Source organism: Hypomesus transpacificus, unplaced genomic scaffold (assembly GCF_021917145.1).
Source record: "Hypomesus transpacificus isolate Combined female unplaced genomic scaffold, fHypTra1 scaffold_96, whole genome shotgun sequence".
Classification (NCBI taxonomy): Eukaryota; Metazoa; Chordata; class Actinopteri; order Osmeriformes; family Osmeridae; genus Hypomesus; species Hypomesus transpacificus.
In genome coordinates, this window is record NW_025814044.1 from 771,947 (window position 1) to 795,931 (window position 23,985).

General features: G+C 45.0%; 2 protein-coding genes across 2 annotated transcripts; one reads left to right on the top strand and one right to left on the bottom strand.

Annotated features, from left to right (window-relative positions):
* Positions 1–5,216: 5,216 nt before the first annotated feature.
* On the bottom strand, positions 5,217–6,458 carry LOC124466355 (piggyBac transposable element-derived protein 4-like; the record flags this gene model as incomplete). The annotated part of the gene is made up of 1 exon (XM_047018177.1): positions 5,217–6,458. A coding segment is annotated over one exon (1,242 nt), but the record flags the coding sequence as incomplete, so codon positions are not given.
* Positions 6,459–8,018: 1,560 nt separating this feature from the next.
* Positions 8,019–10,340, top strand: LOC124466357 (C-X-C chemokine receptor type 4-like). Its single transcript, XM_047018179.1, has 4 exons — positions 8,019–8,284; positions 8,603–8,799; positions 9,099–9,382; positions 9,739–10,340. Exons 1-4 carry the CDS (start codon positions 8,270–8,272, stop codon positions 10,338–10,340), a joined length of 1,098 nt encoding a protein of 365 aa, XP_046874135.1. The 5' UTR covers positions 8,019–8,269.
* The last annotated feature ends 13,645 nt before the right edge of the window (positions 10,341–23,985 follow it).

Below are 23,985 nucleotides of genomic sequence, written 5' to 3' on the forward strand. Positions count from 1 at the left end.
CATTGGTGCAGCTACCATACACAATACTTTTTGTATTGGCACAGATGTGCGATTACCTTACCAGCCGTTAGGTGAAGAAAAAATTTACTCTTTACGAGCTAAGCTTTCCAATTTACAATTACTGATCATCGATGAAATATCAATGGTAGACACCAGACTGTTTGCATACATTCACGGAAGACTAAGACAGATAAAACAATGCGGAGATCATTCTTTGTTTGGAAAAGTGAGCATCGTTGCTGTTGGAGATTTTTACCAGTTCCGCCAGTGAAAGGGAATATGCCAGGACTGAATATTTGGAACGATCACTTTGAAATTACACAGTTGACTCAAGTTGTAAGACAAAAATATTCTACTTTTGCTGAGTTGCTAAATCGCATACGTGTCCATGAAGAATCAACCCCTATGTTGCTTGCAGACATTAAAACATTGAAACTAAAACGAAAATAAATGAATGTGTTGCACATTTATGCTACGAACAAACAGGTTTACGATTACAACTCCAACATGCTAAATTCAATTTGCCAAAAAGCTGTAACCATTGAAGCACAAGACTTTGAGCGTAATCCCAAAACAGGACGTATGGAAAGGAAAAATGGCCACCACTCCAAAGTTTTTAATACTTGTCTTCAGCCAAGTGTTTGTTTGGGCATACAAGCTCAAATCATGCTTACTAAAAACATTGATGTTTCAGATGGACTTGTTAAGGGTGCCTTTGGGACAGTTGTCCAAATAATATATGATACTGACAAAGATTTTCCCTCTCTAATACAAGTTGAATTTGTATGTACTACACAGAACATCACAATCATTAAACCTGAAGAAGAGAAAGTCTCTAACAATAGTGGCATACGTCGTCAGTAACAATCAAAACGATCAAAACATTAAAGTCAACACACCATGTAATACTAATCTAGAATCATTAGTCTTCCACATTCCACAGTTCCAATTATTTGCTGCAGTTGTATACAGACCACACACATACCAAGTTGATCATTCCAAAGAACAATTATTACACCTTATAGATGAAATGAATACTTTTCCAGGAGGTAAGATTATCATGGGGGACTTCAACGATAATCTTCTAACTTCTCAAACTATTCAAACACAATTTGAAAAACACAATTACATTCAATTAGTCAACTTTCCAACCACTGATGCCAACACTATAATAGATCATGTATACACAAAAGATGTCAAATTCCACATATCACTCGAATTGTTGTCAACCTATTACAGTCACCATAACGCTATTCTTATATAATAAAGTAGCCAAAGCATTATCTGCAAAGCAGTAGATTAGAGTAGAAACACAACACAACTTAGACACATTACTATTATTATTCATTAAATACTTTATAATTTGTAATGTTGTAAACCTGCTGACAGGACATCTAAACAGTGGACCAGTGACGCTATGGAGGATCTGCGGGCATGCCTGGACTGTACTGACTGGGATATGTTCACGACTGCTACCAACATTCTGGATGAACTCACAAAGGCTGTACCGTCGTTCTGGGGCGGCTGTGGCTCAGGGGGTAGAGAGGGTCGTCTGTTAATTGCAAGGTTGGTGGTTCAATCCCCGACTCCTCCCAGGCCATGTACCGAAGTATCCTTGAGCAAGACTCTGAGCCCCAAGTTGTTCCCGATGGGCAGAGCGGCACCTTGCACGGCTGCTCGCCGCCGTCAGTTTGTGTGAGTGTGTGTATGAATGGGTGAACGAGAAGCAAAATTGTAAAGTGCTTTGGGTACCGCCAAGGTATAACAATGCGCTATATAAATGCAGTCCATTTACCATCAGCTTATGTGAGGACTGCTGTATTCCAACACGCACCAGGGTTAACGTCAACAACAACAAGCCTCAACAAAGCTCAGAAGGTTGCGGTCGGAAAAGGAGGAAGCATTTAGGAGTGAGCCCATGCCATGTACCAGCCTGTCTTGAGTCCTCCACCATCATCCCTGTGCCCAAAAAGCCAAGGCCAACAGGATTTAATGACTACAGACCCGTTGCCCTGACCTTTGTGGTAATGATGTCTTTTGAGCGCCTGGTGCTGGCACACCTCAAATCCATCACAGAGACCGTCCTGGACCCCCTGCAGTTTGCCTACAGAGCCAACAGGTCTGTGGATGACGCAGTTAACATGGCCCTCCACTTCACCCTACAGCAACTGGACTCTCCAGCATCCTAGCATCCCAGAACAACTTAGAGCTCACTTAAGACAGTGGAGATGGTTGTGGACTTCAGGAAGAAGCCACTCACCCCCATCACCCTGTGCGACTCCTCAATCAACACTATGGAGTCCTTCCGCTTCCTGGGCACTATCCTCTCCCAGGACCTCAAGTGGGAACTGAACATCAGCTCCCTCACCAAGAAAGCACAACAGAGGATGTACTTCCTATGGCAGCTGAAGACATTCAACCTTCCAAAGACAATGATGGTGCACTTCTACACAGCCATCATTGAGTCCATCCTCACCTCCTCCATCACCATCTGGTATGCTGCTGCCATTGCCAAGGACAAGAGCAGACTGCAGCGTATCATTCGCACTGGTGAGAAGGTGATCGGGTGCAATCTGCCTACCCCCACGGACCTGCACACCCCGAGGACCCTGAATAGGGGTGGTCTTTCCTACAGGCGATATAGGCGGTCGCCTAGGGCGCCACTTAGTGGGTGGCGCAAAAAAATGCGCGCAGCAAAAGATAAAAATAAAAGTTTTAATTTTTAAAACTTTTTCTGGGTAGTTTTTTTGGTTGCGCCCCCTTCTTTATCTCCAACCAATATTTTGAAATTCAAAAAATAAATCTAACATTAGGGTCAAATGAGCCAGGTATGAGGCGTTTGGTTAGAGTGTGTATGTTCAAGAACATTATTTCGAAGAACGAAATAATGAAGAGGCAAAAGCTATCCAGGGCGAAATTTAAGAAGAAAAGAAAGGAAGAATAAGAGAAATGTGCAAAGGCGAAAGGTAAATCCTTAAATTCTAGTCTTAGCCTATGATGAATTCCAGATAAGAAAACAGTTCATGAATGCGTGAATTGCCCCGGGCACTTTAGTGGAGTTAAGAAGAAAAGATGTACCTTACCATTGAACGTTTTTCTACTCCCTGTCACATAACCTAGTTCTTTAAGGATTTTACAGTTGCCTATATCAAAAATGATATGTCCATTTATTCTAAGTTATACAAAAAAAACACGATTAAAATAGGGGCGCACATATATTGCCAATTAGCCAGTGCAACAACACTACAAATATCTTACTCGTTGCATAGCACACCCAATAATTGCCGTTTTTGTCTTCCTTAATGTCCTTAATGCCTAATGGGTGTGCTATGCAACGAGTAAGATATTTGTAGTGTTGTTGCATTAGGCATTAAGTAAGACAAACACGGCAATTTGTCTACAAGTGAGGAATACTGGTAAAAATCCAATACGTATTGTCAACTTTAGCGAATGGATTGTATGTAATCTTGCTAGATAGTAAGCTAACGCTAGCTAGCCAGTGACTTCTGACGTTCCTTGTTATTGTCATTGAGTCGAAACATTGACATTTTGGTGAATTCCGTTTTGTCTAATTTTGTTCAGGGAGATTGATTGCTTAAAATGAGTGAATATGTACGGTGGCCCTGAAGTGCAAATCACACCCCCTAATATGAGTACACTTCTAAGATTGTTGTTTGCCAGGCATCAACAGAACAGAAGACTAAAAAAACATTATTTGCAGGCGATGAGGGAGTGAACGTTGAACAGGGGGGGTGGCCGGAGCGTAGTTCAGCATATACTTGACTTTTTCTCAGGGATGAAGCGCCACGAGTGAAGCTCGCCTAGAGCGCCAAATGTGCTAGGACCGCCCCTGACCCTGAAGCAAGCAAAGAGGATTGTGTCCGACTCCTCCCACCCTGGACACTCTCTGTTCCAGCTACTCGCCTCTGGCAGAAGGCTGGGGTCCATCAGGAACAAAACCTCACGCCATAAGAACAGTTTCTTTCCATCTGCTACTGGCCTCTTCAACAAGGCCAAGGACTCCAACTGACATTTAAATATTATCTATTATAAGTCCATCCGTCCACACAAGTCACCGTCATCTCATTTGCACTATGCTGCCCATTCATATTTGTATTCTTATTTTATATATATTTTATATTTTCAATTGTTTAAATGTTTAGTTTATCTTGTTTCATTGTTTGCCTTTTAACCCTTGTGCTACCTTAGGGTCATTTTGACCCGCAGCTATGTCGTGACAACTTTTCATGATAAAAACATAAAGTGAAACATTTTCTTTATCCTTTGCGCGGTATCAGGGTCGTTATGATCCACAGCTATGCTGTGACAACTTTTCATAATAAAAACATAAAGTGAAACATTTTATTTATCCTTTGCGCGGTATCGGGGTCGTTTCGACCCACAGCTTTGTTGTGATAACTTTTCATGATAAAAACACTAAGTGAAACATTTTCTTTATCCTTTGCGCGGTATCGGGGTCGTTTCGACCTACAGCTTTGTTCTGATAACGTTTCATGATAAAAAAACGAAGTGAAGCATTTTCTTTATCCTTTGCACGGTATCGGGGTCGTTTCGACCCATAGCTTTGTTGTGATAACGTTTCATGATAAAATAACTAAGTGAAACATTTTCTTTATCCTTTGCACGGTATCGGGGTCGTTTCGACCCATAGCTTTGTTGTGACAACTTTTCATGCTAAAAAAACTAAGTGAAACATTTACTTTATCCTTTGCACGGTATCGGGGTCGTTTCGACCCACAGCTTTGTTGTGATAATTTTTCATGATAAAAAACAAAGTGAAACATTTGAGTCATATTTGGTGTGTGATGATGATGATGATGACAGTGATATAGACACATCCCAGACTACCAGCACTAACTGGGAGGGAGGGAGGGAGGGAGGGGTGAACACCTCCAAAATAATTGAAACTAACACACACACACACACGCTGACAACTCTGAGAGACAGGAAGAGTGAGACAAAAAGTGAAAACATTTCATTTCGACATTTTATTGTATGTATTGTACAAACTTAAAAACAACAACATCAACAACATCAGTGGTGACCCACAAACCCTATTTACAGAAAAGTGTATCTATCAGACAAGGCACAAAGTCATGGATCAGCAGACTACGCTCTTCTCATATATAGGACAAAGCATTTACACCCTCATCCAACCAACCAACCCACACCTACATCCATAGCCATATATTTTGTTAGCTGGAGTGTAGACTAAATGATTCGAGCGGATTCACGAGTGCCCTGCCAAGCTGCTCGAGGAAAAATCTCCTCTTGTTGCGCTTGCCAGGCATCCAGTTGGGGTTGAGCTCTCTCCATATCACAAATGCGTTGTAGGTGGAGACGTCAGTCATGTTGTCGAAGATGACGAGGGGCCAGCGGACCGTCTTCCTTTTACAGCTGTAGTAAGTGACGACCTTGTCTAGATTGTCCACACCTCCTTTGTTGCGGTTGTAGTCTAGGATGATGGTCGGTTTCCCGTCGTCTCTGTCACTGATTTCGCCGTCTGTGTGGCGTGTGCTCATAAGTAAAACGTTCTTGTTCTTCTTGGTGAGGTAGGAAACTAGAGTGGTGGTGGGCGTGAAGGCAAACTGCGACGACAGCACCCGTCGCCTGTTTGTCGCTAGCAGCTCGGACGGGAGCTCAGACCTGTTCTTTCGCACGGTGCCAACCATGGTCATGTTTCTCGTCGTCGTGAGCGCTCGTCCGAGTTCGTAAGAGGTGAAAAAGTTGTCACACGTGACATTGTGGTTCTTCAGGCCCTCTGTCAAATCGAGCACGACGCGCATCCCCTGGTTCCTCTCCGGGGCGCCGTCGCTCAACTTCCCGGTGTACACTTGCATCTTCCAAACGTAGCTTGATTTTGCATCGCACGTGACCCACGACTTGATCCCATACTTTGCCGGTTTGCTCGGCATGTACTGCCTGAAAGGACACCGTCCTCTGAACGCGACCAGTTGTTCATCCACGGTCACTTCGGGCCCTGGGTCGTAGAGGCGGGGTAATCTCTCTACCCACATATCCCAGACCTCTCGTATCGCCGCCAACTTGTCCGTGGCGCGTCTCGCCGTGCGTGTCCCACGGTCGTCAAATCGTATCGTTGACGAGTAAGTGTAAAAGAGTTTGAGCGGCATCGTAGCGCGGAAAATCACCCTGCCGCTTTGAGCGTCCCACAGACTGGCAGCCGCTTCGCCTCGGGACTTGTACACGCCTGCCAGGATCAGCAGCCATATGTAGGCGCGTAGGTCAGTGACGTCCATGGCTTTCCACTCCTCTCCGCATTTCAGATAGCCTTCCCGATTTGTCTCGTCCAAGATCACTCTTTCGATTTGTGGCGTGATAAAGAGTAAAAACGTGGAGACCATGTCGTGAGCGTGGGAAACGGCGTAAGCTGTGGGTCCGGGGGGTCTCTCTGTGTTTTTACGCTGCGGCGGCGGCGACCTCCTCCCGTACGGAACCGAAGACCATTGGATTTTGCCGTTTTTCGACACAAACGTATCTGGCACTTGGTCCTCGTGAGGATCATTGTCGTCGTCTTTGGGAGCCGACAGGTCGGCGTTGCGTCCTTCTTGTTGTTTTTGTTCTTCTTCTTCTTCCTCTTCTTCCTCTTTTTCTGATACATTCTCTGCCTGGCGCTCTTCCACGTGTTCTTCTTCTGACACCTCCTCTGTCTCCTCTTCAGAGTCACCCTGCTCGACATTTGCAAACATGTGCTGTAGAACTTGGAGCGCAGTGAAATCCTCAGCCATAGCTGCGTGACTCTGGAGGACGGCTGGCTGGCTGGCCGGCTGCTGCTGGCTGTTGCTGGCCTGACCCTAACCCACTGAGCATGTATGTGTAAGTAGTAGCAATTCCCCAGACAACAGTTGCAGGAGTGGGGGATGGGCGCTCATGTCCTCCGACAGAGACGGTGGGGGAGGGGATGGGCGCTCATTTCGTCAGACCGAGTTGCAGGAGTGGGGGATGGGCGCTCATGTCCTCCGACAGAGACCGAGGCCGCTGGACGGGCGCTCATTTGTCCGACCGAGATGAGGAAGTGTATTTTATCCGACAGAGACCGAGGCCACTGGACGGGCGCTCATTTGTCCGACCGAGATGAGGAAGTGTATTTTATCCGACAGAGACCGAGGCCACTAGACGGGCGCTCATTTGTCCGACCGAGATGAGGAAGTGTTGTTTATCCGACAGAGACCGAGGCCACTAGACGGGCGCTCATTTGTCCGACTGAGATGAGGAAGTGTTGTTTATCCGACAGACACCGAGGCCACTAGACGGGCGCTCATTTGTCCGACCGAGATGAGGAAGTGTATTTTATCCGACAGAGACCGAGGCCACTAGACGGGCGCTCATTTGTCCGACCGAGATGAGGAAGTGTTGTTTATCCGACAGAGACCGAGACCACTGGACGGGCGCTCATTTGTCCGACCGAGATGAGGAAGTGTATTTTATCCGACAGAGACCGAGGCCACTAGACGGGCGCTCATTTGTCCGACCAAGATGAGGAAGTGTTGTTTATCCGACAGAGACCGAGACCACTGGACGGGCGCTCATTTGTCCGACCGAGATGAGGAAGTGTATTTTATCCGACAGAGACCGAGGCCACTAGACGGGCGCTCATTTGTCCGACCAAGATGAGGAAGTGTTGTTTATCCGACAGAGACCGAGGCCACTAGACGGGCGCTCATTTGTCCGACCGAGATGAGAAAGTGTTGTTTATCCGACAGAGACCGAGGCCACTAGACGGGCGCTCATTTGTCCGACCGAGATGAGGAAGTGTTGTTTATCCGACAGAGACCGAGGCCACTAGACCGAGGCCACTAGACGGGCGCTCATTTGTCCGACCGAGATGAGGAAGTGTTGTTTATCCGACAGAGACCGAGGCCACTAGACGGGCGCTCATTTGTCCGACCGAGATGAGGAAGTGTTGTTTATCCGACAGAGACCGAGGCCACTGGACGGGCGCTCATTGTCCGACCGAGATGAGGAAGTGTTGTTTATCCGACAGAGACCGAGGCCACTGGACGGGCGCTCATTTGTCCGACCGAGATGAGGAAGTGTATTTCCCCCCAACCGGGATGAGGAAGTGCATTTTCTCCAACCTAGAGACGCAAGGAAGTGTAGTCCTCCTACCAAGACTAGTATGGGCTCTGGGGGTGAATGGGAGAGCGATATTAAACTCCACTGAAGGGAGAAGTGTACTCAGCTCCACTCCGCTCAGCAGAGGAGACAGAGACCCAGGCTCCGCTCAATCATGTCCTACTATGAGGTATGCAGCAAGGTGTCATTCAGCTTTCTTGTTGTTGTTGTATTTACGTATATATCTGTGTAGGTGTACATTGAAGGTCATTTTACAACTGCTGCTCCCCAAAGGAAGGTCCCACAGTCACAATGTGGCAGGTCTGTCTAGTTCATTGGGGTCTTTGAAATCAATCTTTAGATAAAGGATATTTATAAAAAGGATAAAGGATAAAGGAAAGTTGGCTCGAAACTTCTTATTCTCTCTCACTTCATCTACTAGTGTCTTTCTATGTATCTCATGACTGTTGCCATCTCTCTCTCGCTCTACCCCTCTCCCTCCCTACAGCATATTGAGTTTGACTATGACATAAACGACACTGGTTCTGGCGACTTGGGGCTGGCCCTGGAGGATCTGTGTGACCCGGATCAAGTGATATCCCCTGACCTGCAGCGAGTGTTCCTCCCTGTGGTCTATGGCTTCATCTTTGTCCTGGGCATCATTGGGAACGGCCGGGTGGTGATGGTGCTTGGCTGCCAGCATAGGTGAGCATAAAGATGGACAATGAAGACAATGACAATGACATGTTATAGTAGTTTAGTCCATTAGTACGTTTAGTGAGTTACTTTGTACATTTTAATCTTTTGAAAAAGAAGGAACGAAAGACCCGTTTCACATTTGTTTATTATATGCACCTTCCTGTCACAGTCAATTCCTTGTTTGTGGTGTGAACACATGACACAGCGTGGCGGATAAAACACATTTGGATGTAGAAGATGACACACGCACGCACGCACGCACATACACTCACACACAGCGGGGTTTTTCCTCTGATTGTCCCCAGGTCAAAATGGAAACTGGCAGACCGCTACCGGCTGCACCTCTCTGCCGTCGATCTTCTCTTTGTGCTGACGCTCCTGTTCTGGGCAGCGGATGCCGCACTGACGGACTGGCGTTTCGGATTAGGCACTTGTGTGGCCGTGCACGTCATCTACACGGTGAACCTGTATGGGAGTGTGCTCATCCTGGCCTTCATCAGTCTGGACCGCTACCTAGCCGTGGTCAAAGCGATAGACGCGCACACATCACGCACGAGACAGCTACTGGCACGGAGACTGGTGTTTGTAGGTGAGCTACGTCTCTAGCCTCAGCCTCCCTTATCTCTCTCTCTCTCTCTCTCACGACGTGTCCATGCCTCAGATGTACAGAGGTACAGAGTCAGATGGCTGAGCGGGATGGAGTCGGGCTAGTAATCAGAAGGTTGCCGGATCGATTCCCCGCCCTGCCAAATGACGCTGTGTCCTTGGGCAAGGCACCTCACCCTACTTGCCTCGGGGAGAATGTCCCTGTACTTACTGTAAGTCGCTCTGGATAAGAGCGTCTGCTAAATGTAATGTAAATGTAAATACAGCACTTTGCTTGTATTCTTCTGATCTCCTGATTCGACCACCGAATCTCCTCTTTGTCTCCCTCTCATTTTCCAGGAGCCTGGTTGCCGGCGGCTCTCTTGGCCGTGTCAGACATAGTGTTTGCCAGGACTTGGGAAGCAGGAGATGGGACGATTGTGTGCCAGCGCTTATACCCAGCTGACAACGCTCCTCTCTGGGTGTCAGTGTTCCACCTGCAGCTGGTGTTTGTAGGCTTGGTGGTACCGGGCCTAGTTTTGCTGATGTGTTACTGTGTCATCGTGTCCAGGCTGATCCGCATCGGCCCTCGGTGGGGGCAGAGACAGAGCCGTAGAGCTGTCAGGATCACTGTGGCCTTGGTCCTCTGCTTCTTCCTGTGTTGGCTCCCCTATGGTGCTGGCATCACAGCGGATGCCCTCATGCGCCTAGAGGTCCTTCCCAGAAGCAGTCTGGAGGTGGTGCTGAATGTGTGGCTGGCGGTGGCTGAACCCATGGCATTTGCCCACTGCTGTCTAAACCCGCTGCTGTATGCCTTCCTGGGGTCGGACTTCAAGAGGTCCGCCAGACGGGAGGACTCAACACCAGGTTGCCTCGTCTCCTGTCTGAAGATCCCCCCTCCTAGACGCCCAGTAACCTCTAATACCACAGAGTTCGAATCATTTAGTCTACACTCCAGCTAACAAAATATATGGCTATGGATGTAGGTGTGGGTTGGTTGGTTGGTTGGATGAGGGTGTAAATGCTTTGTCCTATATATGAGAAGAGCGTAGTCTGCTGATCCATGACTTTGTGCCTTGTCTGATAGATACACTTTTCTGTAAATAGGGTTTGTGGGTCACCACTGATGTTGTTTATGTTGTTGTTTTTAAGTTTGTACAATACATACAATAAAATGTCGAAATGAAATGTTTTCACTTTTTGTCTCACTCTTCCTGTCTCTCAGAGTTGTCGGTGTGTGTGTGTGTTAGTTTCAATTATTTTGGAGGTGTTCACCCCTCCGTCCCTCCCTCCCAGTTAGTGCTGGTAGTCTGGGATGTGTCTATATCACTGTCATCATCATCATCATCACACACCAATTATGACTCAAATGTTTCACTTTGTTTTTTATCATGAAAAATTATCACAACAAAGCTGTGGGTCGAAACGACCCCGATACCGTGCAAAGGATAAAGTAAATGTTTCACTTAGTTTTTTTAGCATGAAAAGTTGTCACAACAAAGCTATGGGTCGAAAAGACCCCGATACCGTGCAAAGGATAAAGAAAATGTTTCACTTAGTTATTTTATCATGAAACGTTATCACAACAAAGCTATGGGTCGAAACGACCCCGATACCGTGCAAAGGATAAAGAAAATGCTTCACTTCGTTTTTTTTATCATGAAACGTTATCAGAACAAAGCTGTAGGTCGAAACGACCCCGATACTGCGCAAAGGATGAAGAAAATGTTTCACTTAGTGTTTTTATCATGAAAAGTTATCACAACAAAGCTGTGGGTCGAAACGACCCCGATACCGCGCAAAGGATAAATAAAATGTTTCACTTTATGTTTTTATTATGAAAAGTTGTCACAGCATAGCTGTGGATCATAATGACCCTGATACCGCGCAAAGGATAAAGAAAATGTTTCACTTTATGTTTTTATCATGAAAAGTTGTCACGACATAGCTGCGGGTCAAAATGACCCTAAGGTAGCACAAGGGTTATTGAAGACCTTTCACAGTCGACATGAAAACACTAGAGGAGGGGGGTGTTTTTAAATCCAATCTTGGAATTCACACAGGCTGTAACCCTAATACCTAGTCCATCCTCACGAAAAACACACCTCACACATCTCAGTAATTAATTATTTTGCACACCCACCACACACCTGGAATGTAACAACTGTCATATGCGAGATATAAAATGGAGCCATCTGTCTCTGCATTGTACAAATTGTAGATATATATAGACACAAACATTCACAACGGAATGTTAAAGTGTTAAATGGACTGTGCAATCCATCTTCCGTAGCACATTTGGGACTGGGATTTGACACCAACACCAACGGGTTAAATGGGATGTTCAGTCAAACTTTTATTCACTCCATTGGTACAATACATACTGTGGAACTTGCAGCGATGGGATGATCTCTGACACTGCTGTTGTTATGTAAGCCTGAATGTGCCATATTACGAAGTGACAATCTATTCATCCCTGTAAGTGACAGCGGATCGTAACGATTGGACTCCCTATGCTGCTTCACATCGCACATGTCTCATCGGATAGTCATGTAGACTTTTCACTCCTGGATCGATGTAAGTTGCAACCATGGCTAATATCGCGTCAAGATGATAGTAGTGTGTCAACTCTAGGTACATGGGTCTGACGAAGCGACTGTCTGTAAGTCCTATCATGGTATCACCATCATCGAGGATAGAGAATGTTACGTTGACGCTCTGTAAGGTTTCTTTCTCGTATTTTGTCAGGATCCTGTTCTTTACGAGGAGACAATCGTAAAACTGCTCCATTTTGCCTGTTGATAATATTTCACTGCGAGTTGACGAATGCTGTTCGGAGGATGGAGAGGTTGAGTTGTCCACATTAGTTATGTAAGTGACTTGGGATGTTTCATCTTGTGATGACTCCATGGTTAATATGTTGGTAGGTAATGACAGGAGGGATACGTCTGTCTGCTTTATTCTTACTTTCTGGGTGAGATGGTCTTGTTATCTTGTACATTGTGTCGTGTCTGTATTGTTAAAGTTGTTATCGTGAAAGTGATAACAAACATTTCTATCATTCACTAGGCGTCTGATCGGTTGCTAGGTCTATAATTTCTTCAAGAATGAGCATCTTGACACAGTCTACCACTGCCTCGCCTGCAAAGCTTTCCAGTTTGTGATAAAAAGTGAATGTAGCCTGGATAAACATGCACTGTCACGTGAAACCAATTCATTGTAAGTTTACATGTTAATAGACATAACCTTTTTATGTGGGTTGTAGGTGAATAAAACAAAATGTGATGTTGTACAGTGTTCCATTGTACTTTATTCAAAGTAACACACAGTACAGTTCGATCCTCTACGTCGAGAGACATAATGACAATAACAAAACATCTACTACATAACAACTCAGACAGCGTCTGTCCTAGACAGCGCCTCTTCTAGAGGGTCTGACTGCTTTCTGTGTTCCTGCGGGCTATACTGACAGATGGGTTGTAACAACAAGACACTCAAGGTTGTTTTGAAATGTATAATAACAGCAATATTATAAACCAGGTTCTCCAGAGGGCAGCAGACTGTCAACGTGTAGAGCGTTCCAGTTCTAAGGTTGTTCCCCAACGTAGAATGTGAAGACTTTGGAGGTGGTGAGTTTGTTACGTGAAGCTGGATTGTGAATTGTAAGAGTTGACACCCCTGCTCATATAGTCTCGGGTTGAGAGTGGCATGTTCACCACATCGGACGGTTCTCTCTGAACATCAATCGAGACTCTTTCATACTTTCCCTTTAGGACAGTGGAAGTCAACACCATGGTCATATCAGATTATGATATTGAACACGGCTATAGCACACTCCATATTATGCAATCTCTGAGTATCAGTGATCAAAGGTCGGTACAGTAGCTCCATGCAGCCCGCGATCACAGACATAAACAACTCAATGTTCATCATGATGAGACATGCCATCACAGTCCCGGTAGTGTTGGGTGACTCCAAACCCTTGTAAGAACCCTCAGAATCGTTGATTTTCCGTTTGCTTTTGGAGGCGAAATAACTAAGCACTATACTCACGACCATGGCCAGACATCCGAGTGTGATGAGTGCTATTCCTGAGTGTATGTAAGCATACTCATAGTCAGGTCTCCCCTCCGATGGAGACCGATGAGAGGAGTCAGCATCTAACCTGCCCTTGATCCTTGTACTGTGGTTGTTGTTGATGAAGTAGAGAATGTTGTTAGGGATGGTCAAAAATCCAACGATCAGAGAGGTGATGACAGCGATGGTAGCCCCCAACTTGCCCTTGAACTTGGCTACATTCATAATGACACCGTTGGCATCGTTGACATTCTACTGTTAAACAGATCCTTACTCGTGGATATCAGAGACTCAAAGCCTCTCATGTTTGTTTTCCTGAGATTCATGTCACTCAACGCGGGTCTGACTCAACTGTAATTCTGCGAACTTCCACCTTATGTTCTAGCAAAAGGATATGGTCATTTTAGCAACGTAACAAGCCTGAACATTTAATACAATGAAGCTCCAAAGACCCGCGATTGACTTCCGAAGCACGGAACCTGGTGTGCTGTATGCAAAGTCAACAGCCGATCAACGTTGGTATAAGGTCAAGGGTATCACCAAACCTCTGAATAGACTCAAGTGGTACAAAAAGCATTCGGTTGGTCACAACATGATAAACATGGATCTTTACACAAGACTTGTCAAGGACATTAATGCCAACCCGGATAGCTCCATTGAGTGGGTTTCTGATTATCTACGAAATCTGAACGTTCCAGAGTCGAAGGTTGCAAAATTCAAGGAAGCGCTGTTGCAACTCGTTAGGTCTAAATCCTTGACTCTGTACCACTCCAGACTCCTATGGGACAAGAGTCGTATGTCGATCGGAATAGGTGTTGCGGTAGACAAGGAGTGTAAGGACGTGTTCAATGGAAAGAAGACCATGTGTGATGTAGGCCCTGTGTCACGTCTCATACTCACACAGCTGAAGGCTCTGCGTCTTACTCCCATTTGTGCAGGGCTGAAGGTCGCCGGTGTACCTAGACCGGATAGGTTCAGCAAACCTGGATCGTACACGTATCATAACAGCTGTACTGGGGGCTGTAAGTCGATTTGCGACACGGGGGGATTGTACACAGAGGTGGACCTGGTGGCACATGATACTGTTAAGGATAATGTAGTGCTGTTGGAGGTCAAGACTAGGAACCGTGACATTCTAGATGCTGTCACCTTGAGACGATACAACACTCAGCTGTGGCTGACATGGGTGATGTTTTCTCTCACTTACCCCAGCATGGCAGAGCGGTCAGCTGCCTACCTGGTGATAATCAGACCGGGGACAAACCAGGTTACTATAAGAAGTTGTTCAAGGCCAACGATTTCTAAGAATATCTGCAAGACGTTCCCGTTGCTGAAGTGTTTTTGTTCCCAGGTACTTAACTGTCTCTCTCCTATGTGTGTTAACACGAGAGTAGAAACTAAGCTGGCCTCCTCGCTGAAAAACACTGTCTCCTGGTTAGACCCTACCGATTTGTGTTACAGAAACACACTTTTCAACCAGGAGAAAATAATGAAAGTTGTTGAGAATTCAGATGACGTCGTATTGAAAATGCAGACTGTTGCAAATCAAGATGAATAGTAATAATATACTCACATGTACTGTCCTGATGTTCCATATGCAGGGGGTAGTTGTGAGGGTCCAACCCTGTATCAGTCATCCACCTGTGCTTAACTACAAAGCACACTCATGGACGACTCTAGTCAGTGTGTAAACAGAGCACATATACCCAAGTTTAATTTCATTTCATCGGATAACATCATTTTTCTAGAAGATTGAAATGGGGTTGAAACACAATGCTATCCACGCAATGCTAGCTAACCCTCACCTAGCACCATTTGAATTGGTCAACAAACCTTGTGAACAACAGACTTGGACTCTGATAGATCATCTAATGGTAATCCACAAAGTCAAAGCTGTTGACTACATTAAGGATGATTCAGAGGCGTCGATTGTGAATATGGCCAGGAGGCTGGCGTGTCATTACAAATGGGAAGATTCAGACAGTCGGTGTGTAGTGCTTGTGAAGGATGGAGCAGCAGCTCCGAAGCCGGCTGTGATAGAGCTCAGACAGAAGCAAGTCCCTGATCCTCATATAAAGTTCTGCCGACGTAATCTGTGCGCCATTGAATACACCATGATGAAGATGTTGGCTGACATGGGTATGAAAAACAAGCTGTTTCTAGTTACCGGGTCAAACGGAGACTCAGTCGAGGATGATATAATCGAGGGAAACTTGATCAATAACCTGGTGTCGTTTCACCAGAAGTACTTGGACTGCCAGGAGTGTAAGGACGAAAGCGTAATTGTGACGACACCTGAAGATATGAAACCTCTCGAGTGGGACACACCCGACAGTTACCATATCGGCTCCATAGAAAGACCTGCCGGATTCAAGGGTGTATTTGTGGCAACTTTTGTGTATCCTGAGACAGTAGAATATTCTATCCTGGGGAAAACAAGAGCTACTATGAAGATCTAGACATGTACATGTCGACCTTTGGGGATAATGTGTTTGATAGTCCTGAAAACCGGTCGTCCGAGTTTCCATTTAAGGAGATGATTTCAACTGACGGCTGTAAAATCATCTGCCATTCGCCCGCCAGTCAGTCAAAAACCAGGAAGGCGAGCTACGGTTGATATCAGAGCTGCAGGCAGGCAGGCAGGCAGGCAGGCAGGCAGGCAGGCAGGCAGGCAGGCAGGCAGGCACGCAGGCAGGCAGGCAGGCAGGCTGGGGAGACATGTAGCATGTACTGCACACACACACACACACAAACAGATACACACACAGACATACATACATACACACATACACAGAGGTACACATACACATACAAGCAAAACACTGGTTGGCAAAGTATCACATTGTTCACATCACGTACAGTACCAGAATCAGAATGGTATAGAAGCTCTGTTCCAAGATGGAAGAGGGGTATTATTACAGACGAGCAGAAGGTCATCTGATTATGACACTTTGAAACAAGTGGGATAAATAAAGTAAGAGTGGAAGGGTGTTTCATAGTAGTTATGCCTGTGTGTGTGTGTGTGTGTGTGTGTGTGCGTGCTCACGTTTGCAGACACCGGCGCGGTCCATCATCCAGATGAGAGACGAGCAGTACTCGCAGTAGGTGGGGATGCTGTACTGGGCGGGCCTAAACATGTGCCCGTTATGCTCCTCCACCTGCCACACACACACAAGCACCGTTCATCTGCCATCTCTCACAACATGTACTGCAGGAGACAAGAACAAAATAAATACTGTGTTCGATGATAATTGTTTCTGGATGAGACTGTATCAATATCGCTTTCCCTTTTCCTCCTCTTCTTGCGTTCTGGTTTGGGAACCTGGGAGAAGAGCCAGCAAAACGGACTGGTCAGTGACGGCTGCTCTGCATGCCTTGGTCTAACAGGCATGACACACACCACTTGTAGAAAGTAGAGCGGCAGCAGTCTGTGAGCCAACCTTGCCGATGGTGCCGTCCGTGGGCTTGTACGCCGTTCTTGAACTCATCCAGCAACACCTTGAAGGTGTTGACCCAGACTGTGGTCTCGCTGGCTCGCTTGCTGCATAGTGGAAATGCACCTGCTAACCGGAGATGCGCATTTATTTCCCCCTCTTTTTGAAATTCACAGTAATGCGCCTGAACATGAGATTCGATTGGGGACACGTTAGACCACGGCGCATCGATTAGGGAAGCTTTGGAGACTCGAAAGTGAGATCCTCATTTTGGTAGCTCTGTTTGAAGTTTTTGTCTCGCTCGCGCGCTCGCTGCATAGTGGAAATGCACATGCGCCCGTCGGCCTGGCTTCGCGCGTCATGCCCTGGTAAATACCTTTCCAAAATGCCTACCGTTATGTCGCGGCGTTCCTGCTAACCGGAGATAAGCATTTATTCCCCTCCTCTTTCTTGAAATTCACAGTAATGAGCCTGAACATGAGATTCGATTGGGGACACGTTTGTAATTCGAGTCAGATCACGGAGCATCGATTAGGGAAGCTTTGGAGACTCGAAAGTGAGATCCTCATTTTGGTAGCTCTGTTTGAAGTTTTTGTCTCGCGCGCTCGCTGCATAGTGGAAATGCACATGCGCCCGTCGGCCTGGCTTCGCGCGTCATGCCCTGGTAAATACCTTTCCAAAATGCCTACCGTTATGTCGCGGCATTCCTGCTAACCGGAGATAAGCATTTATTCCCCCCCTCTTTCTTGAAATTCACAGTAATGAGCCTGAACATGAGATTCGATTGGGGACACGTTTGTAATTCGAGTCAGACCACGGAGCATCGATTAGGGAAGCTTTGGAGACTCGAAAGTGAGATCCTCATTTTGGTACCTCTGTTTGAAGTTTTTGTCTCGCTCGCGCGCTCGCTGCAGAGCGGAAATGCACGTGCGCCCGTCGGCCCGGATTTGCACGTCATGCCCTGGTAAATACCTTTCCAAAATGCCTAAAAAAAAAATGCGAAAGCACTCCGGCTAAGTAGCGCGTGAAGGTTAAGGTAAATGTGGTGGTGAAAATAATGGAGGAGAGGGAAAAAGGCAGCAGCATTACAAGATCAAAGAAACCAATGAACAGGACATCATGCCATCTCAGACAAAACTGGCTCAATTTTAATAACCGTTTGGGGTGACGAGTCACTGAAAATCAACGAGTTGTATGAGTAAAAAAATGTCTCAGTGAGGTTTTTCAATAGTCAAGTGACTCTTACTACAACAATGGACACCATGTTTGCAATTGTGGACAATGAAGGAGATGCTTTACCAGCTGCAGACAACGACACCACACAACTTCAAGGAATCATTCTACAAGTAGCAGTGACAGTTAGCTACCTTTGTACACCACGCCATCAACTTGCCAATGTCAACATGTCTACCTTGATGACAAAATGTGAAGACTGTAGGGCCTTTTGTAAAACCACCAAATTGACTAATGTCATTATGGGGAAAATTGTAACTGAAGATGAAAATCAAAACCCAGTTGAGTACACAATGACTTGATTCGTTCACTAGTCACCAAAAAAGAGATTCTGGATAAGGAAGAGGGAATTATTGCAGACATAATGCAACATCACATGGCTGATGTGACGGCAAGAATAAGTTGTGCCATTTCTATAACTTTCTGTGAACAGCCTGAAGGTTATACGCAGACCCCAGAAGAACAAGTACAAACATACCCTGGGTCTCAGGATAACACAGAGGAGGACTTGCTAGAAAAAGATGGCATGGATTTTATAGACTCTCTCCAAAGGATCTTTAAAGAGAACACGCCATCACCCATCAAACACACCAGCAAAACTAAAATGGCGCACAAGTAAAAATGGCCTTGGTCTCAACTTTTACATTTTCTTGTAAAAGTGCCTTTTTGTCATTTAAAGTCGTTCACTATGCTGAAGCACTTGCCTTGTTTGAATATTTATTTGTATAATTGCACTTCCTTTAAGCTAATTGAAGCTACCTTTTTGTTATTGCTTAACTGCCACATTGTTAGTTGTGGCCATTATTTTTGGATTTTGTCAGTGCGATTTGGACAGACACTTGTGGAATAAAAACTAACTGTCATTTTCTGTGGATTTCACTTTGTTTTCAATAATGACTGTTCTCCAGTTTACAGTTTACAGTTATGGTTTAGGCCTAGAAGCTATAGAAATATTGCACAAATGGAAACATCTCTTATGCAGTGTTTTAATATCTGACACATGATTTACAACACATGAATATTTTCATGCCAGTTCTGTATGGGTGACTGATATCTGGTCAGTCCTCCGGTTGTCATAGCAGTAATTAGTGTCACAACACTTGCAAGACTAAGGCCGAATCCCAATACTCCCCCTTCCCCCTTCCCCTTAGTTTTGCGCGTTCCTGTGAGAGCTAGTGGTGTCCCAATACTCTTTTGGAGCTAGGGGAAGGGCTAAGACTAAGGGGTATACACCCCTTAAAACCAAGTAAGATTGGGAGCTTACTTGAAACCTAGGGCTATGTGAAAACTGCGCGACCGGCAACAATGGCGACCAAATCATCCAGAGTCCGATAAATGTTATATTATCGGCTTAATTAATTGATTAATTAAAAATTATGTCAGTCTTGTTTTGTGTTATATAAAGTCATGAACATATATATTTGCAACCATTTTCCTAATTGAAACGTTTCTAAAAATCGCTAGTTTGGTACGTTAATGTTACAGTTCTGAATTGCACAACAGTCCCGCATTTCTTGACTAGCATGTCTACAGTTCTAAGTAAACTCCATTAGCAGCGAACTTTCGAGGGCCAAGGGGAAGGGGTAAATTAAGGGGAAGGGGTAAGGGGGAGTATTGGGATTCGGCCTAAGCCAATGCAAAACAAGCCTGTAGGCTACTAGGAAATAGTCGTAACGGTTATGTTTAGCTGTGATGGGATTACTACAGAGCCAGAACTTTCTATTTGGTAGATAAGATCATCTAGCCAGCACATCTGATTATTTTTCCATCGTGTGTAAACCTATGTTTGTTGTACATGTCGGAAAGCTAAGTTATTATTAATAATCAGAAGGTTGCCGGTTCAATTTCCGACAGCAAAATGATGTGTCCTTGGGCAAGGCACTTCACCCTACTTGCCTCGGGAGAATGTCCTTGTGTAAGCCGCTCTGTAAGAAGTAATGTATACATGTCTTTCAAAGTAATATTTATCATAAATTAGCCTAATACAAGACAATATGGTTGAATTCAATGTCCACATTGTATGTGTTTTATAATATTTTCCAATCTTGCGGAGAAACCCGCATCGCTGCTTGCAGCTATATTTAGGGTTCCTCCGGTAGGAGGAAACCTATTGTTTTTGTTAGTATTGTTGGAGCCTCGAAAGTGGATCTTAGTGAAGCAAGAATTAACAGGCTTGGAGTCAGGAGATTGATTGCAAACGCTTCGTCTTTTATTTTGCCAGGTAGTTTGGAATCATACGCAGAGCTTCTCTAGCCAGAGAAGTCTGACATGTATTCAATAGACAAGAACTTTTATACAGTCTTACTACGTCACACACATCTGTTTTCAATCACCAGACACACACACAGTTAGTTCAAGATAAACAGATATCATCCCTCACGCGGCTATTCTTACCCAACTCGTGGTTCCAACGAGCAACATTTCCCCATCAGGTCATCCTGACCTGACTTCCTCCCTGGAAAGAACATTCTAACGGGAGGGGGAGAGTGACTCTCCCAGCTCCCTCTTTCCCCACTGAGTGTGGGGACAAACAATCTTCCTCTCCTCATCTGACTCCTTACATGGGGATAAACACTCTTCCTATCCTCATCTGCCCTCGTCCTAGCTGACTCCTCTCTTGAGGTCACAAGGTCACAAAAACCCCAACAGGAAATCCCCAACAGTATTCTTCTTATTATTATTAGGGTTCCTCCGGTAGGAGGGAACCTATTGTTTTTGTTAGTATTTCTATTATTATTATATTTCTCCGCTAAATGGCCCAACAGCTCAAAAAGTCCTGGACACAATTTTTTCCAATTTGGCCCAATGATACAACAGGTCACACATTACTCCCAGACGGCTAGTGACCCATGTGCGCCCATAGGTGGCGCTATAAAACACGCCCAAAGTCTACGTGATTTCCCCAGCGCCCCGTTACTCCAAAATGCCTGAAAATTGGTATACATGCCTTATTTCTCATGGGGAACAAAAAAGCCTCAAGGACCCATAAGGTCCGCCATGATAGATTTTTCTGTACTGTCCAAATTTGGTACAACCTTCAAAACCCTTCTACTCATAAACCATCGACCCAATCCACTTGAAATTTGTTCCAGATGTGTAGAATACATGTCTTTACATGGGGTGAAATGAAATAAGAAATGCAATACAAAATGGCCGAAAGAAGTGTATTTATGTAAATGTACATATTGCCTCAATATCTTTGTGTTAATAAATCAAATATAATGTTGACTGATGGGTCAGCACACCATTTCCAGAAAGGATGTGTGTGCGTCTCGCCAAGCTCGCGCGTGTGTCAAGTAGGGTGACCACCTGTCCCGCTTTGCGTTGTGTCGCACAGCAATTTCACCCCTTGTTCCGCACGTTGCATATTGAAAATGCTGTGCTATACAGCGCAAAGAGGAACAGGTGGTGAACCTACTGACACGCGCGAGCTTGGCGAGACGCACACACATCCTTTCTGGAAATGATTTGCCGACCAAGCCCCACCCTCACCCTCATTTCGCTTCCAATCGCAGCTCGCCGTTACGAATATAAATAATTCTTTGGCGGCCAATGTTGTTTTCAACTGGAATCACCTGAAAGCCATGCTGGAGGCAGCCACGTTCGGTAAGTCCTATTTTTTACACATTTTAAGCTAGAATCAATGATTGGGTTCGTGAAAGTACACTACTCTTGAATTATGGTGAAGGTTTGAGCACTTTGAGACCTTTAGATCGTGAGTTTGAAGTGACGGAAAATCGAACTCGAAAAGTAGCTAGCTTTTTCCCTCTGTGTAATTACTGAATCATGTAGCATCTCGGCGAATTCATCAAAAAGGTAGAGGAGGGCAGCTTTTAGGAGAACAAGCAATTCCCCACAGACCTGTCGGCTCAGAATTTTGATTTGGGTCGAGAAAGTCTTTGTAATAAGCCTATGTGCCAGGGAGATCGCATAGGCTTAGGCGGCAGCCATGTTTTGGTCGCGTCATGTTCATAAGTTCACCATTTCACAGTTCGATCACCAAAAATGTCAAGGAGGGCAGCCTTTAGGAGATGTGGGAATTGTGCTTTAAGCCAGATGCTCCGATTATTTTTGTGATTTGTGGAAAGTAAGACTGCGTCCCGGGGGTACATTGTTTTGACTTGGCATCAGACAGACTCGGCTCGCTCACTGGCCGTGTGTAAACAATATTGTCTTTCACTCAATTTTACTCCTAAAACGTCAGGGAGGGCTGCTTTTTGTAGACAAGAGTCTACTGAAGATAGCCAGTATATAGGATCTTTCAAAATAAGCCTATTTCATTTGTCATTTCCCTGAGAAAGCGACCTACGTTAGCCAGGCTAGTTTCACTCGGTCAGCCTATTTAAAGGTCTCTGACAGTCAGAATCACTGTTTACAGGCAAAGGTCGAGCTGGTCTTTGGTCAGATGTGTATATTGACCAGTTTAGAGCTAAATACTCTTGCCAGAGCCTGGAATCGAGCCAAATGTTTGGAGTGATTTTGCATGGCCGGGTCTCCATCAGTTCAACACATTTGGATTCAAGTTCAAGAAATGCCACTGCATTTCACAGTCAAAACTGTAGTTTATGTCAAAGTGTAGATGTAAAAAGCTTCATTTTTCACAACTGACATGGATCCTTTCTTCACTTTTACAGGTCTGGAGGGTCATGCAGAGGCCTGCTCAACAGAGAATGCTGAGAGAAAAACTGATCCCTTGCTGGACTACCCCCCTCTAGCTGGACAGAATCAGAATCAGGACAGCTTCTCTTCAGCCCTGACCCCAGGACAGCTTCATTCAGCTGGCCTGCCCTGACTGCCTGCCTGCAGGCCCTGCTTGCCCCTGCCTGCAGGCCCTGCTTGCCCCTGCCTGCAGGCCCTGCTTGCCCCTGCCTGCAGGCCCTGCTTGCCCCTGCCTGCAGGCCCTGCTTGCCCCTGCCTGCAGGCCCTGCTTGCCCCTGCCTGCAGGCCCTGCTTGCCCCTCCAGAGACAGTCACCCCACAGACACAGTAGCTCTGCAGACTGCTTTTTTGAGGATATTGATGAAAAAGGACAAACCAGCATTTTTTACTTTGATGAAAGTCTAAAATGTTTATCCTTTCCATGTCCCAGCATGCCAAGATGCTGACTTTTAGTGTCTTAAGTAATGAAACTAGGGATGCACCGATATGGAAATTCTTGGCCGATGCCGATGTTTAAAACAACAACCTAGCCGATAGCCGATACCGATATTTGTTTATTTTGTTTTTGTTGTTATTCATTCACCCTTTTGTGCCAGGAAAATAATGAAATCATTATTTAAAAAGCACTATTTTAAATGATTTCAGCCCTTTACCACTCTTATCTTTTAATGAGCACAAATTCAATCAGATTTATGAAACAATCTTTAGTTTAACTAAACTTTATTTAATATAATTATAATATCACCAGGCTTACTCAAGACATCATCTTAACTGTAAACAGATGCTTGCAATGCAGCCTTACAAAACACTAGCATAAACCCTTAGGGAATGCCATATAAATTCAAGATTAAAACAAATAAAATAAAAATATTTTTCTGTGAAAACTGCCTGCCATACAACTACCTACTCAATGACAAAAAAATGACTTTCTGTACTTAAATATATTATATTTGTTAAATTAAATAACCCAATAAAAATATTTTGTTAAACAAATTCACTTAAATAATGTAAAAGTGACTAGAAACGCAACATACAATTAAATAAGTATGAAAAATAAGATAAATACAAAGTCAAATAGGGCTATCTTTCACAGTTTCACCTTCTTGTGTATCCATTGCAGTAGGCTGGCGGAGTTGAACATGGGCCTCAGTCTTTAACAAAACTAAATAGACACAAAAAAAAAGCCTTCCCTTATAGTGGGCCTC

Excerpts from the sequence above, each read along its gene's own strand:
- LOC124466357 (XM_047018179.1), top strand. Across the intron at positions 8,800-9,098 it reads GTGCTTGGCTGCCAGCATAG|GTCAAAATGGAAACTGGCAG; the intron begins GTGAGCATAAAG and ends GATTGTCCCCAG. Across the intron at positions 9,383-9,738 it reads ACGGAGACTGGTGTTTGTAG|GAGCCTGGTTGCCGGCGGCT; the intron begins GTGAGCTACGTC and ends CTCATTTTCCAG.